Source organism: Lepus europaeus, chromosome 23 (genome assembly GCF_033115175.1).
Source record: "Lepus europaeus isolate LE1 chromosome 23, mLepTim1.pri, whole genome shotgun sequence".
Lineage (NCBI taxonomy): Eukaryota > Metazoa > Chordata > Mammalia > Lagomorpha > Leporidae > Lepus > Lepus europaeus.
Window position 1 is genome coordinate 26,304,218 of NC_084849.1, and position 16,594 is coordinate 26,320,811.

Below are 16,594 nucleotides of genomic sequence, written 5' to 3' on the forward strand. Positions count from 1 at the left end.
ATCGTACCTGGGTCCGCGTTTCCCAGCCGGCGGAGTAAGGAGGAAGCGGAGACGAGCTCGCGCTCAGGGGCGGTCCCCGCGCGCGCGGCATTTTGGGAGCGCGTGGTATTCTGGGAGTGCAAGGCCCGCCATTCGCCCCGCTCACGCCTTCTCTCTCGCAGTTGTCGCAGCTCCGAAGAGGAGGAAGAAGGGGCACGAGCCGGTGAGTAGGGGACGGGAAAGGGGAGGCCGAGGCGCTCGTGAGGGATCGGGGGCTGGGGCAGGACGCGCTGCAGGGAAGCGCGCGGGGCTCCGGGAGGGAAGGGAGCGGGGAGCCGGGACACCCAGGCACCCGCGTCGCCCCGCCTGCGCCTGGGGAGTGAGTTCGTTACCTCCCCCTCGCTTCTGGCTGCTTAGCCTCGTCCCTGAGCTCCATCGGGGTCATCCTTGGCCTCCAGCCCCCTTTTCCGGCGCTGATGCAGGCCCTCGTGCTTTCCACGCATTTCCGAAGTCTCTCTGCTTCTGACCTGTGTGTTCGATTTGGCCTGTAAACGCTGATACCTTTCCATTGGGTCGTTCCTTCCTTGAGATCCCGCGCTGGTTCCGTGCTCTCTAAGCGGAACATTCCAGCTCTGACGGCCGAGGGCTGGGGATCCTCACGGAGCGAGCCTGGCTGCCCTGCTTTATTTCGTGCCAGCCTTGGTCCTTACCTAGCTCAATAAAAGCTCCACTGCTTGCCTCTCAACTACGTCGACAGATTCTCGTGTTTTTTCCTCCAAGATAAGCAATTTCCTGCACGTTGTCCCTTTGTGACCGCTTTGCTGTTTTCTCTTTAGCTTTACCAGTTAAGCGAATGGAAAGTCAGAGGCTGAAATAAAAACACAGCCTCCTCTCCTGGATATGTCTGGGTCCTCTGGTGTGTTTGTTTGTAAGTTTCATTTATTTGAAAGGCAGAGTTACACAGTCGGGGTCGGGGGCAGGCAGAGAGAGAGAGATCGTCCATCCCCTGGGTCACTCCCTCAAATGACTGTATCGGCTGGAGCTGGGGGCCAGGCCAGAGCCAGGAGCTTCTCCCGGGTCTCCCACGCAGGTTCAGGGGCCCAAGCATTTGGCCCATCCTCTCCTGCTTTCCCAGGCCATCAGCAGAGATCTGGATTGGCAGTAGACAGCCGGGACTTGAACCAGTGCCCCTGTGGGATGCCAGTGTGCCCGCTGCGCCCCATCATGGTTTTCAAGATGGCAGTCACCCACAGTTGTGGATTGGCAGATGTGTTGCTCAGCATGGACATTCCGAGCCCCTCTCTCCCAACACACACACCGCATTGGTTACGGTTATTTTGGCTGAGGAAAAGGGACATGAGGGGGCCAGTGTTGTGGGGCACTGGTCAAGCTGCCACCTGTGACGCTGGCACCCACGTGAGAGTACAGGCTGATTCTCAGCTGCTCCATTTCCTATCCAGCTCCCTTCCAGTGCTCCTGGGAGGCAGCAGATAATGGCCTGAGGTTTTGAGCCCACCTGCCACCCACATGGGGAGACCCAGATGCAGTTCCAGGCTTTGCAGCCATTTGGGGAGTGACCCAGTGGATGGAAGACCTCTCTCTCTCTCTCTCTGTATCTGTGTCCCTTACTCTGTCTCTAGATAAAGGGACATGGTAGCAGGTGAGGAGTAAGGAGGTAAGTGGAAGATTCTTTTCCTTTCCGTTAGCTTTCCTCTGTCCAGCACGCTGTCCCTCCCCTCTTCATATTTTGCGTGTATTTGCCAGGAAGGCTCCTCCAAGCCAGGAGCTGAGCTGCTCTTGTGTAGAAAATGCAGCTTTGGCACTGGGGTTAGGTTATATGGGGTCCAGGCCTTGGGGGAGACATGGTGCGCACCACACACGGCCTCCGGCTCTGAAGGGTGGGCTCACTGCTGTGTCTCCCACCACAGCACTCTCCTCCTGCCGAGATGTCCATCGGTGTGCCGATCAAGGTCCTGCACGAGGCCGAGGGCCACATCGTGACCTGCGAGACCAACACCGGCGAGGTGTATCGGGGCAAGCTCATCGAGGCGGAGGACAACATGAACTGCCAGGTACGGGAGGCTGGCGGCGTCTCCATTATGCATGACATGTGGCAGGCACTGCTGTGGGCTCCGGGGCTGTGGACCTGAGCAAGAGACAGTCTTGGGGCGGAGAACCATTTGGAGGTTTGGAATAGTTAACTTTGGCCTTTGCCTTCTCCATCCCATAATTGCCCCCCCCCCCAACTCCTCCTTTTAAAGATTTATTTATTTGAAAGGCAGAGTAACAGAGAGAAAAAGGGAGAAAGAGATCTTCCATCCATCTACTGGTTCACTCCCCCAAATGGCCACAATGGCTTTATCTGGGCTGATCTGAAGCCAAGAGCTTCTCCCAGGGCTCCCACTTGCATACAGGGGCCCAAGGACATGGGCCATCTTCTACTGCTTTCCCAGGCCATAGCAGAGAGCTGGATTGGAAGTGGAGTAGCTGGGACTTGAACCAGCGCTCATATGGGATGCTGGCACTGCAGGCGGGGGCTTTACCCACTACACCGCAGCACCGGCCCTATCAGGTATTTTTTATAGCATTATTTTACAGAGTGTCAGCACATGTGCTTTTTGTTTGTGTAAAATTTTATTTATGTATTTGAAAGGCAGAGGGAGAAAGATCGTGCATCTGTTGGTTTATTCCCCACATACTCACAGTTGCTGGAGCCAAGCCTGGAACTCTACCTGGGTCTCCCACTTGAATGGCAGAGGCCCAAGCACTTCCAAGGTCTCCCGCTACCTTCAGAGGCATGTTAGCAGGGAACTGGATCAGAAGCATGGCAACCACAACTTGGACCAGCTTTCTGATACAGGATGCTGGCATCGCAGGCCGCTGCTTAACCCACTGCACAGTGCCCTTCATTCTTCAAACCACTGGTTAGGAGCCCAGGCTCTGGGAGCAGGAATTTTGCCTGATGGTTAAGATGCCAGTTGGGATGTCAGTATCTTGTGTCTAAATGCCTGTGTTTGAGCACCACTTCCACTCCTGGTTCCTTCTAACTGTGCACCCTGGTGGGCAAGAAACTGAGTCCATGTCCCTCACCTAAGAGACCTGGATTGAGTTCTTGGTTCCAGGTTTTGCCCTGGGCCAACCTTTTGCGGGCATTTTTGGAGTGAACCAGTGGATGGGAGCGCTCTCTGTTTCTCAAGTAAATAATTTATTTTTTAAAGGAACTTAGATTTTGGAATCAGAAATCAGAGAGACATGACTCTGAGCCCTGGCTGTATGACCTCAGGTTTAATAGCCACGTACCTTCCTCATCAGTGAAATGGGGGCGCTGCTATTTTGGGTGCCCTGAGACGTAGCTGCTAGGACAATTGGATGTGTGAGGTAGTGGGAAATGGCACGGAGAGTAAGAAGAGGGAGCAGAACTGTCAGACCCGGAAGCTGGTTTGCCGGCGTAAAGGAAGGAGGATTGAGCAGGGAGAGCTTCGGACCCAGCGCGGCCCTGAGGAGGCCTAAGCGAGGCAGAGGCTGCTCCTCGGAGGGGTCTGGCCTGGGGCAGGAGTGGCCTGGGCTCTCGTCCCTGTGCTGTGGGCCAGCATTGGCTGGCTCCCCGGGGAGACGGGGCCCTCAGAGACGTCAGCTTGTTCTCTGTTGAGAGGTCTGAGAACGCCCCACACCACCTCAGGAATAGCACCCACACCCCAGGGCAGTGTCAAAGTTCAGCTGAGTTCTGTCTGCAGTAAGCTAGCTCGGTACTTCCCATGTGGTGAGTGTCCGAGGCACCGTGCCTGTAACTGCTCCGGGGAGTGGAAGTGCATTACCCAAGGTCATTGTCCTGACTGGCCCTAGCTTTGTAGAGTTTGCTTGTGATTTCTCTCTAGCTTTGCACGGCCCCCATCTTTCTGTCAGGTTGACCAGCTCACAGTTTCCTGGCACAGAGGGAGGCAGAGATCTGGTGACTTAGGTTTATCTCCTCATCGTTGGTGCCATAGACGTGGGTGGCATGAGCTCTGACAGGCACAGCTGGCGTTGCTCTGAGCCTGGCCTATGGTACTACTCTCTGCCCATGTGGGGTGCTGCTGTCGTCGATCAGCCCTCTGACTTAGGCATCCTCGTCAGCTTTAAGATGCTTGAATTTAGTGAGTAGAAGGCAGGGGTTAATGGTAGTGAGTAATTCTTTTTTTTTTTTTTTTTTTTTTTTTTAAGATTTATTTATTTGAAGGAGGCAGTGACAGCATTTCCATCCACTGGTTCACTCTCCAAATGGCTGTGTCGGCCGAGGCTAGGCTAGGTCCAAGCCAGGAGCCTGGAGCTCCATCCTGGTCTCCCATGTGGGTGGCAGGGGCCCAGGTCCTTGGCCATCATGCTCAGCTTTCCCAGTGCATTAGTGAGGAGCTGGATGGGAAGTGGAGCAGCCGGGACTCCAGCCGGCGCTCTGCCGGGGGCTGCCGGCATGGCAGGTGGCAGCTTAGTTTGCTGTGCCGCAGTGCCAGCTCCAGTGAGTGATTCTTAGTGTGTAAGTTCAACAGAGCGATTTATTCGGGCAATTTGCTGAGCTTCCAGGGCTCCAGGCATCCTGTTTGTGACATGAAGGTGTTTGACCGGGAGACCTTAGTGGTCTCTCAAAGGGACAGCCAACGTGACACCAAGCGCATAGTAGACCTTGGCGGTGTGACTGAGCTCACCCTGACCTCCCTCACCCACTCTGTCATCCAAATCAGGAATGAAATGGAAACTTGAGGGCCAGTGTTTGTTGCAGTGGTTAAGACGTGGTTTTGACACCCACATCCTTTTTTGGGATGCCTGGGTTTAAATTCCAGCTCCTAGGGGCTGATGCTGTTGCGTAGTGGGTAAAGCCATCGCCTGCAGTGCTGGCATCCCATGTGGGTTCCAGTTCGAGTCTCGGCTGCTCTACTTCCGATCCAGCTCCCTGCTATGGCCTGGGAAAGCAGTAGAAGATGGCCCAACTCCTTGGATCCCTGCACCCACGTGGGAGACCAGGAAGAAGCTCCTGGCTCCTGGCTTTGAATCGCTCAGCTCCAGCCGTTGTGGCCATTTGGGGAGTGAACCAGTGGATGGAAGACTTCTCTCTCTCTGCCTCTGCTTCTCTGACTTTCAAGTAAAATAATTAATGTTTAAATTCCAGTTCCTCTCCTAATTGCAGTTTCCTGCTGACGCACACTGTGAGAGTCAGCGATGGAGGCTCAGGTAGTTGGGTCCCTCTGCCCATGTGGGAGACCCAAGTGGAGTTTCTTGGTCCCAGCTTTGACCTGGTCCAAGCCAGGCCATTGTAGGCATTTGGAGAGTGAACTGACAGGCGGATGTCTATGCCAATAAATAAAATAAGTAAAATTAGCACCTCAGCTTCAGAACTGCAATACAGAGGAAATGAGTGGACTGTGTGGAATACCTGATGGGGGCAGCCTGCCTCCCGGGGGCCCCCTCCCCACCTGTGTATTTGCCAGGGCTACCACGTCCCACAGGGCTGAAGGCTGAGGTCCAGGTGTTGGCAGGATTGGTTTCTTCTGAGAGCCAGGAGAGGAGCACCCATGCCAGGCCTCTCCTCGGCGTGTAGCTGGCTGTTTTCTCATCTTCACGTGATCTTCTGTCTGTAGTGTCTCCTTCGCCCAGAAGCACGTCAGTCATGGCGTGCCATTTCACCCTAATCATATATGAAGAGGCTCTTTCTCGATGTGATTGCATTCTAAGGTACTGGAGATTAGGGTTTTTGCAGGGGCACTGTTTAGCTTCTGACACACCCTGGCTGTGATGCTGTGGCTCTCCTGTGTCTGCCAAGTGCTGAGCGCGTTGGACAGCAGCAGCCTGGCAGTGGTGACCACGGAGTGCAGGTCACCGCCACCTCCCTCGGACTGTGAGGCTGATGGCTCCTGCAGTGCCCACGGCTGTCTTCCCTTCCTGGCCTAGGTCCGTTTGTCCTTGGGGCATGGGGGCATCCCCCTAGCACTCTCCCTGCTTGTTCTTTGCTAGAGAGCAGCTGGAGTTTAGTGCTTGACCTAAGCTAGTAAAAGTTTCAGTGACAGAAGTGGGCTGGTTGGCACACCACAAAGCTTTGGACAACAGATGAGAGGCCCTACCACGTACACTGTTGGATATTTTTCTCTGAGTGTATTTAGTCTAGATACGTATGTGTGTGTGTATATATATATTTAAGATTTATTTATTTATTTGAAAGGCAGAATTACAGAGAGAGTGAAGGAAAGGACAGAGACAGAGAACTTTTGCATCTGCTGGTTTACTCCCCAAATGGCCACAATAGCTAGGGCTGGCCAGGCTGAAGCCAGGAGCCAGGAGCTTCTTCTGCATCTCCCACATGGGTACAGGGGCCTACTGCTTTCCCAGGCACATCATCAGGGAGCTGGATCAGAAGTGGAGTAGCTGGGACTCAAACCAGTGCCTACGTGGGATGCCTGCTCTGCAGGCCATGGCTTTAACCAGTTGCACCACAGAGCCGGCCCCCTGTATTTATTCTCTATCCCTTTCAAACAGGGCTAGAGATGGCTTATAAAATTATATGGTGGGGGGGTCCAGTATCCCATATGGGCACTGGTGCGAGACTCAGCTGTTCCACTTCCACTCCAGCTCTCTGCTATGGCCTGGGAGAGCAGTAGAAGAAGTAGTAGTAGTAGAAGAGAGTAGTAGAAGATGGCCCAGGTGCTTGGGCCCCTGCACTCACTTAGGAGACCCAGAAGAACCTCGTGGCAATAAATCTTTTTAAAAATGCATGTGGTAGTATAAAAGTAGACTTCTAGAGCCTGGTGCCGGTAAGCCGGGATGGAAAGTAAACTGAAGTCAGTGCTCAGTACCCACAACTGAAAACCTGAATCTCTGTACGTGGAAGCCGTCAGTTCTGAGGTGTGTGTGTCTGCAGGGTAAAACACCTGTTGGGTGTTAGGTGATGTCCTCAACAACATCCCCATTCAGGATCCAGCTCTTCTAGTGTCCCTTGGGTGTGTTTAAGACAGTATGATATCATAGCGCCTTTTTTAACATTTGGAAACTTAATGCATGCGTGAACCCTACAATGAAATCCATCAATGGTGCTCATTGGGCCAGGGGGTATCAGCACTTCTGTGCATCTGAGGTTTGGCTGGGACAACAGGGAGCATTGCTCTCCCACTCCCTAGACCCCACGACTGCAAAGCAAGCACCATCTGGCACCTTCCAGTGCTGCAGGGTGTGCTATCAGCTGTGAGCATCCCCCAAGGGCCCCTGTGACCGTCCACCTGGTCCTCTTCAGCTCCTTTTTGTCTGTAGTGAAGATGGGACATGGGGATAGAGGACTTAAAGCTAGAGGCCTCCACTGGCATGGTGGCACAGTGGGTTAAGCTACTGCTTGTGATGCCTGCATCCCATATCAGTGCCAGGTTGAGTTCCAGCCACTCTTTCTGATCCAGCTCCCTGCTAATGCACCTGAGAAGGCAGCCAGTGATGATCCAATTGAGTGGGAGACCAAGATGGAGATTTAGGCTCCTGGCTTTGGTCTGGCCTGGCCCTGGCTATTGTAGGCATTTGGGGAGTAAACCAGAAGATGGAAGATTACTCTGTCTGTTGCTCTGCTTTTCAAAATAAATTCATCTTTAAAAACAATAAAGAAAAAACTAGAGACACCACCACCCACACCCCTTGGCTGGGCCAATAAACACACACACAAAACAGGGACATTTTCTGTTCTCAGCCACATGAACTCTCCGTGGGCCTGAACTCTGCTATTCTTATTAAATCTCAAGGGATGAACTAGGGATTCTTCAAAATCAGAAAAAAAGATAATTAAGAAAAGCTGTTTGGGGCTGGCATTGTGGCACAGTGGGTTAAGCTGCTGCTTGCAGTGCAGCATCCCATATGGGTACTGGTGAGTCCTGGCTCCTCCACTTCTGATCCAGCTCCATGCTAATGCATCTGGAAAACCAGTGGATGGGCCAGCACCGTGGCTCAATAGGCTAATCCTCTGCCTGCGGCGCCGGCACACCGGGTTCTAGTCCCGGTCGGGGTGCTGGATTCTGTCCCGATTGCCCCTCTTCCAGGCCAGCTCTCTGCTATGGCCCGGGAGTGCAGTGGAGGATGGCCCAAGTCCTTGAGCCCTGTACCCGCATGGGAGACCAGGAGAAGCACCTGGCTCCTGGCTTCAGATCAGCGCGATGCGCCGGCCGCAGCGGCCATTGGAGGGTGAACCAACGGCAAAAGGAAGACTTTTGTCTCTGTCTCTCTCTCACTGTCCACTCTGCCTGTCAAAAAAAAAAAAAAAAGAAAACCAATGGATGATGGTCCAAGTACCTGGGCCCCTGCAAGCCACGTGGGAGACCTAGATGGAGTTCTGGCTCCTGGCTTCTGCCTGGCCTAATGCCAGCCATTGCAACCACCTGGGGAGTGATCCAATGGATGGAAGAGCGCTCTCTTCTGTCTAACCCTGGCTTTCAAATAAATAAGTAAGGACTGTCTCTAGTCAGATATTTGGTAAAATATTAGAACCATAAAAGGAGCTTTAAGGTGAGGAATAACAAGTAGGAATAAACACCTAATTCTTATTTTATAGACTGTTTATGTAGTCTTTGGGGGAGGTTTTATGGCTGTAGATTTTATTGGGAATTCATTGTGAAAGGACCCAGAACTTCCTCCATGGATCCCTAGTAAGTGTGAGGACTGCTCTGGCCCTCTGTGATCAAATACTTAGCACATCTTATAATTTTTATAAGAGATTATATTTAATTTAGAAATAGATTTTACAAGAATGTTAATGTCCCAGTTAAAAGTGGACATAACTCATAAAATGGATAATTCACATAAGAAAAATATATGAATGGACATTTAGCATGCAGAAATGGCCTTTTAATAATCATGCACGCTGGGGCCAGTGTTACAGTACAACAGGTTAGGCCGCTGCCTGCAAGGCCGGCCAAAGCGCCAGTCAGAATCAGGCTGCCCCGCTTCTGATCCAGCGGTTGTGGAAGCATCCACGCTCTTCAAGGCAACTTTGATCCGGGTCAGAATAGTGGGCAAGAGTATCCGTTGCAGTTGCGAATAATGAAAACCAGCATTTCTTTTTTTCTTTTTTTTTTTTTTTGACAGAGTGGATAGTGAGAGAGAGACAGAGAGAAAGGTCTTCCTTTTGCCGTTGGTTCACCCTCCAATGGCCGCTGTGGCCAGCGCATCGCGCAGATCCGAAGGCAGGAGCCAGGCGCTTCTCCTGGTCTCCCATGCGGGTACAGGGTCCAAGGACTTGGGCCATCCTCCACTGCCTTCCTGGGCCATAGCAGAGAGCTGGCCTGGAAGAGGGGCAACCGGGATAGAATCCGGTGCCCCGACCGGGACTAGAACCCGGTGTGTCGGCGCCACAAGGCGGAGGATTAGCCTGTTAAGCCATGGCGCTGGCCTCTTTTTTTTTCTTAAAAGATTTATTTTATTTATTTGAAAGTCAGAGTTACAGAGAGGTAAAGATAGAGAGAGAGGTCTTCCATCCGCTGGTTCACTCCCCAGAAAGCCACAATGGCCAGAGCTGCACCGATCCAAAGCCAGGAGCCAGGTGCCTCCTCCTGGTCTCCCATTTCCAAATGGCCACAATGGCCAGGGCTGGCCCACACCGAAGCCAGGAGCCCATAACTCCTTCCAGGTCTCCCACATTTGTGGCAGGGGCCCAAGTACTTGGGCCATGTTTTGCTGCCTTCCCAGTTGCATTAGCACAAGGATCAGAAGCAGAGTAGCCGTGGAAGGTGGGCACTGGGGTACTGGGGTTTTGTTCACCAAGCGGCCTTTGCTCTGCTGGTGCTGGCGTGGAAAGCAGAATGGTTATGGTCCTCGGGGTTGGAGCCAGGACTCCCCCGCTTCGGCCAGGGGAGTTGTGGAAATGCCTAGGTTGAGTCTTGGACTTGTGCACTAGCCTCTTTGGGACTGTCAGAATGGGTGGGTGTATCTGTCAGGGGAGGAGTGAGGTGTGGCTTAGCAGTGGCACGGCCCTCAAGTAGACGTTGTAGCTGTCAATCAGCCATCCATGGGCCTCAACTGTGTTGGGCAGCAGGGACTGCATTTAGACACATACCGTCTTATTTAGCTTGCTCTCTAAGAATTCTGGGAAGTAAGTAGTGGTCTGATGCAGTGGGTAGGTATGTGTGTGGAGTCCAGCAGTCCTGGCTCAGACCCCAGCCAGGTCATGTAGGGGCAGTGTGGCACTGGGCAGGAGAATAGAGCAGTAAGAACTTGGGCCTCAGAGGACAGCCCTGCCCCCAACAGGCTGTGCCGCCTCTGCTGTCGAGCAGGACGGCCACCGTGCCTGTCCCATCCGTCGGTGGGCTTTCGTGGTATAAAGTGAGTTACTGTGCAGAACCTGGGACAGCGCCTGGGGGCCAGTCAGTGCTCGGGAAGTGCGGACTTCGAGATGCTGTGTTGTCCTCACTTTGTAGGGGAGGGAACCGAGGCTCCGGAAGCTCTAGAAGTGTCCCCAGGGTTGTACCCCTCCCCGCCAGCCTGCTGAGCCAGGTCGCACACAGGTCTGTCTTCTACAAAGTCACAGGTCTGCTGTGGTGAGGCTGGGTTGGAGCCGGTTCCTTTCCCTTGGGCAGTCTAACCATCCCTGCTGTCCGTCGGTGGCACCGGAGGCAGTGGTATTCAGGGAAAGTCCAAGATGGCAAGGACCCAGGAACTCTGGAAATTTGATCAACTGTGGGTGCAGGGCCTGCGGCAGAATGCTTATGGGACACTGGAGCCTGTCACCTCTCCATGGCAGACCGCAGGCATTTCTGTCCAGAAGACTCATGAAACAAGCTACCGTTTGTGGTAGATGTGCCTGTCGTGGTTGGCGCTGGCAGGTTTGCACCACCAAGTGCAGCCTCAGCCCTGTGAACCCTTCCTCTGCCCACAGCTGTGAGCGACCCCTTGGCCTCTAACGGGATGACCCTGTCCTCAGTCATGATCCCACAGCCTCTTGTCTCACACCTGCCGGGTGTTCCAGCTCTCTGCACAGGCAGTGCCACCTCCACTTCTTAGTCCCCAGTCTGTCATGTCGCCTCCTAAGGCGTGCACTCCGGAGGTAGTACCACATCTGGCCCACGCTCGTGGCCCTCATGTATCTGAGCACCAGGCACATGCAGTGGGGAGGTTACAGTCTGGACAGGCATTTGCAGTGGGTGCACTCAGGGTTTCTCACCATCGACAGCTCTCCCAGGCTGGCTGGTTCCGGCCCACAGGTGTTGAGAGGGTTGTCCATGTGAAGTGCTCAGTGCATCAGTACGAGTGCCCCTGCCTTTCTGGACTCACCCCTGTACGTCTGTCCCCTGCTTGTGCTGTTGATCCTTACTGATGAATCGGTTCCCTTCCAGATGTCCAACATCACGGTCACGTACAGAGACGGCCGAGTGGCACAGCTGGAGCAGGTGTACATCCGGGGCAGTAAGATCCGCTTTCTGATTTTGCCTGACATGCTGAAAAACGCACCGATGTTAAAGAGCATGAAAAACAAGAACCAAGGCTCGGGCGCCGGCCGGGGCAAAGCTGCTATCCTGAAGGCCCAGGGTAGGTGTTCCTCAGGCGTTGGTTTGACAGTGCGGGCTTGTCTTGTTTGTTGGAGAAAGGGGCCGTGTTACTGCCTGAGCACGGAGGACCCTGACCCCAGCTCTCTCCACACCCACTGCTTGGCGAGGTGCTGCAAGCCGCCGGTGTCTGGTTTCACCCGATCTCAGTTTCTGGAAGGCCTTTGCTTTCCAGAAGCTGTGTCCAGGAAGCCTGGCAGCGGTTTGCTATCATCTCATTTGCTGGGCTGGCCGGCAGCTCCGCCCAGGGGCAGACTCGAAAGGTGCAATAATATAATCCCTTAAAATGCCTGTTTCTCCCTTAGCCCCTCATCCCTCCACCCCCACCCCCCACCCCCGCAACGACTAGAAAACCTCGTCCTGGGGAAGGAAGGGTTTGCGGGAGTGCTGGCTCTGGCCGTGGACTGTCCTCAGCACAAGGTACGCCAGCCCTTGGCTGTGCACGCGAAGGCGCTTGGCAGTTAGTCTGCCCAGACCCCCTGATTTCCACCTGTGCCTCTCCCAGCCCCTGGCTCTGGTCCGGGGGGAAGGCTGAGTTCTTGAGAGACTTCCCGTTCTCTTACAGACAGCGCCGGGCTCCGGAAGAGCAGCGGGCTGAGGCATCAGTTCGTAGCTGTCAGAATATTTCCATCTGTCCATCAAACCCACCGTCCCCTCCCAGAACCTGTGGGTCACAGGGAACTGCCTTACTGTGCCCTCTCATGAGGAGGATTTGGTTTTGCCTTTGCTATTAGGAAACACTTCTTACCTGCAGAAAAGCTCAAAGAACAGTAATAAGATACCCCCACCAGCACCCAGATTTAGCACTTGTCTCGGAATTTACAGAGGGACTTGGGCGTGTGTGTAAGGCTGTGTCCGCTCACGGCTGCCAGCCCTGGGAGTCCGCCTGCCCTCTGGTTCTCAGGCCACCTTTGCCCCCAGCCTCTTGTACAGAGCAATACTGGACCCTGTGCCTTGAGATGGGATGGACCAGGTGGCCCATCAGGTCCCTTCCAGCATGGAGGTCCCGGGGCTCGGGCTGCTGCCTGCCGTGAGCATGCCCCCGGCCTCACCCCTTCTCTTTGTCCCTTTCAGTGGCTGCAAGAGGACGAGGACGTGGAATGGGACGTGGAAACATCTTCCAGAAGCGACGATAACTCCCCGTCGAACAGAATTTTGCCCTTCTTTTTTCTTTTAGGTCATCTGGGTTCAGGGTGGGTGCTCGTGTGTGTGTCATAGGTTTCCTGTTGGCATCTTTCTCTTTAGATCAGGGGAAGTGTTAAACTAAATAAATCTGGTTGTTTGGTTTTTTGAGAAAAGGACTGTGTGTTCATGTTGGAGTTTGCTTTGGCAGCAGGTCCAGCATTGCACCCTGGGAGCTGTCCTGGGGCAGAGCCAGCACCGTTGTCGGTGGGAGCTTGAGCTGCCGTGCAGCAGGCACAGTTGCTGGGTAAGGCCTGGGAGAGACTGCAAAGGCACCCACAGGCGGCATCTCCCTTGTCTCCAGAGACAGGGGCTCATGTGGCTTCGTTCAGTGACTTTTTGTGGAAAATGCCACTAACTCAGCTGTAACTAGGCAGAGAATCCCAGCTTGCAGAAAAAGCCCAGGAATTTGACCTCTGTAGTCCAAAGGTCCTAGTGACTGACCAGGCGGGGAGAGTAGTGGTGTTAAGAAGTGGTTCAGCCGGTGCTGTGGCTCAATAGGCTAATACTCCGCCTTGCGGCGCCGGCACACCAGGTTCTAGTCCCGGTCAGGGCACCGATCCTGTCCCGGTTGCCCCTCTTCCAGGCCAGCTCTCTGCTGTGGCCAGGGAGTGCAGTGGAGGATGGCCCAAGTGCTTGGGCCCTGCACCCCATGGGAGGCCAGGAGAAGCACCTGGCTCCTGCCATCGGATCAGCGCGGTGCGCCGGCCGCAGCGGCCATTGGAGGGTGGACCAACGGCAAAAAGGAAGACCTTTCTCTCTCTGTCTCTCTCTCACCGTCCACTCTGCCTGTCAAAAAAAAAAAAAAAAAAAAAAGTGGTTCAGCCCATGGCGGGGACACCCTCACAGCTCCACAAACTGTCCCATGCAGTCTGGAGACAGGTTGTGTGGGTATCTCAGAACATCTTAGCGCTGACTGGCTCACCCACAGTTAATGTCAAGTAGGTGTGCAAAGAGAATGTAACAAAAACAGAAACTGGAAAAGCGGCCTGAAGAAGTCAGATGCTGAAATGAAGTCTTGCCCAGGGCTCAGGACAGGGTGAGGCACAGCGTACACCAGATCAGGGTGCTCGCTGGACAGACGGTTCCAGTCCTGGAAGAGGACGAGAAAGCCGACTGCACACCTCAGTCAACCTGGCGTCAGGCAGTGACTTTCTCAAATCCGACCTGTAATGAGGATGCCACCAAGAGGTAACAGAGTTGCATTGCTCAGGAGAGCTGTGGAACAATCGGGACTCAGTCAGATACCACGGGCACTTACAGTGAGGCCTCGGGGTCTCTCCAGAACCCCCAGCTCCGCGAATGGCCGCTGGCTACTGTCCTGGCAGGCAGTGCTGCTGCGCTGAGACAAGTGTAGGACATCGGTGGCCGTTTAAGGACACACTGACCGTGAATGGAATTCAAGAGTTTGTTTTAGGTTTGGGCAAGAGTTGATTTTTGACTATTGTTTTAGTAAGGGAAGAAATGAGGAGTGGGTGTTGCCCTAGTGGTTAAGACGCTGATCACAGTACCTGGGGTTGATACCTGACTCCTTGCTCCAACTTCCTGCTGAACACAGACCCTGGGAGGCTCACGTGATTGAACTGCTGCCACCATGTGGGGGACCTGGATGAGTTCCTGACCCCGTCATAGTCTCGTCGCCCTCATTTAGGGCATGAACCAGCAAATAGGAACTCTCACTGTTGCTCAAATAAAATTAGGTGGTTTTTTTATTAATTAATTTATTTGAAAGAGTTACAGAGAGAGAGAAAGAAAGAGATCTTCCATCCGCTGGGTCATGCCAAAGCCAGGAGACTCCATCGAGGTCCACCACGTGGGTGCAGGGGCCCAAGCACTTGGGCCGTCTGCTGCTGCTATCCCAGGCACATTAGGAGGGAGCCAGATTGGAAGTAGAGCATCTGGGACTTGAACCAGCACCCATAGGGGATGCCAGTCACAGGCGGTGGCTTTACCTGCTATGGCACAACTCCAGTCCCAGAAATTCACATTTTAAACAGTTCTTGTGCACCTCAGCAGGGATTCTGATTTAGTAGCTCTGAGGCTGTTTTTGTTTTTGTTTTGTTTTAAGATTTACTTATTTCGAAAAGCAAAGTTACACAAAGAGGGAGAGACAGAAATCTGCCATGAGCTAGTTCACTACCCAGATGCCCACAGTGGAGCCAGGAGCCTGGGACTCCCATCTGGGTCTCGGTCTTCGGCTGCCCTCCAGGAGCATTAGCGGCGTACTTACTGGAAGTAGAGCAGCTGGGGCCCTAATTAGTGCTCACGTGGGACACTGGTGTCACAGGCAGAGGCTTGGCCTGCTGAGCCACCACCCTGGCTCCTGAAGCCACATTTTGACAGACTAGTGCATGTTTTTTTATAAACAAAGAAAACCTAAAATTCAAAGGATTTTTTAAAAGTTCACAGAAAATGTGTATTATGTAAGAACCATCTCAAACTTTCTTTGTACCCAAATAAACTTAATTCCATTTTTCCACAAACATGTGGAAGTATCATCATAGAAAGCTTTATCGTTTTATATCCTGCAGTTTAGGGGGGAAATCAGTTAACATGTACTGAAAACAACTAATTCTACACCGTCTATAATGGAAAACCACAGCCCTGCTCCTCCCCGTTTTCTCTGCCCCCTTTTGGGGACAGATAGGGTGCAGCGGATTAAGCTGCTGCTCAGAACACCTCCATCCCGTGTGGGAGCACCAGTTCGAGTCCCAGCTACTCAACTTCCAATCCGGCTTCCTGCTAATGCCAAGTGCTTGGGCTTCTAGCCTCGTGCTGGTCCAGCCCTGGCTGTTGTGGGCATTTCGGGAATGAAGCAGTGGATAGAAGATTGATGATTAATCAATCTCTTGTCTCTCCCTCCCTCACCCATCACTCTGTCTTTCAAGTAGATGAAAACATGTTTTAAAAAAAAGAGTCAGGACCGGCGCTGTGGCATAGTGGGTAAAGCCTGCAGTGCCAGCTTCCTATATGGGCGCCAGTTCAAGTCCAGCTGCTCTGCTTCTGATCCAGCGCTCTGCTATGGCCTGAGAAAGCAGTAAAAGATGGCCCAAGTCTTTGGGCCCCTGCAGCCACATGGGAGACCTGGAAAAAGCTCCTGGCTCCTGGCTTCAGATCAGCCCAGCTCCTGCCTTTGTGGCCATTTGGGGAGTGAACCAGCAGATAGAAGACTACCCCCACGGCCTGTAACTCTGCCTTTCAAATAAATATATCTTGAAAAAAAAAAAGGAGCTGGTGGTGTGGTACAGCAGGTTACACTGGCAGTTGTGGTGGCTTGTAGGCATCCTGTGTTGCTAGTTCAAGTCCTGGCAGCCCTGCCTACAATCCAGCTACCTGGGAGGCAATGAAAGATGAGCCAGGTCCTTGGGTCCCTGCCACCCCCGTGGGAGACCAGGATAGAATTTCTGGCTGCTGGTTCTGGCCCTGGCCCAGACATGGCTGTTGTGGCCATTTGGGAAATGAACAAGCAGGTGGAAGACATTTCTCTCTGTCTCTTTTGCCTTGCTCTGCCTTTCCAATAAATAAATATTTTTTAAAAAGGAAAAAAAAACTTTCTTTCTTTTTTTTTTTTTTTGACAGGCAGAGTGGACAGTGAGAGAGAGACAGAGAGAAAGGTCTTCCTTTGCTGTTGGTTCACCCTCCAATGGCCGCTGCGGCCAGCGCACTGCAGCTGGCACACCACACTGATCCGAAGGCAGGAGCCAGGTGCTTCTCCTGGTCTCCCATGGGGTGCAGGGCCCAAGCACTTGGGCCATCCTCCACTGCACTCCCGGGCCATAGCAGAGAGCTGGCCTGGAAGAGGGGCAACAGGGACAGAATCCGGCGCCCTGAAAGTACAGCTTATGGATTACAATGGCTCCCCCCCCATAATTTCCCTCCCACCCGCAACCCTCCCCTTTCCC

At 53.4% G+C, this 16,594-nt stretch overlaps 1 protein-coding gene across 1 annotated transcript; it reads left to right on the forward strand.

The window, feature by feature from the left end:
• The first annotated feature begins 90 nt into the window (after positions 1 to 90).
• On the forward strand, positions 91 to 12,811 carry SNRPD3 (small nuclear ribonucleoprotein D3 polypeptide). The gene is made up of 4 exons (XM_062182546.1): positions 91 to 202; positions 1,908 to 2,051; positions 11,301 to 11,493; positions 12,585 to 12,811. Exons 2-4 carry the CDS (start codon positions 1,926 to 1,928, stop codon positions 12,644 to 12,646), a joined length of 381 nt encoding a protein of 126 aa, XP_062038530.1. The 5' UTR covers positions 91 to 202; positions 1,908 to 1,925; the 3' UTR covers positions 12,647 to 12,811.
• The last annotated feature ends 3,783 nt before the right edge of the window (positions 12,812 to 16,594 follow it).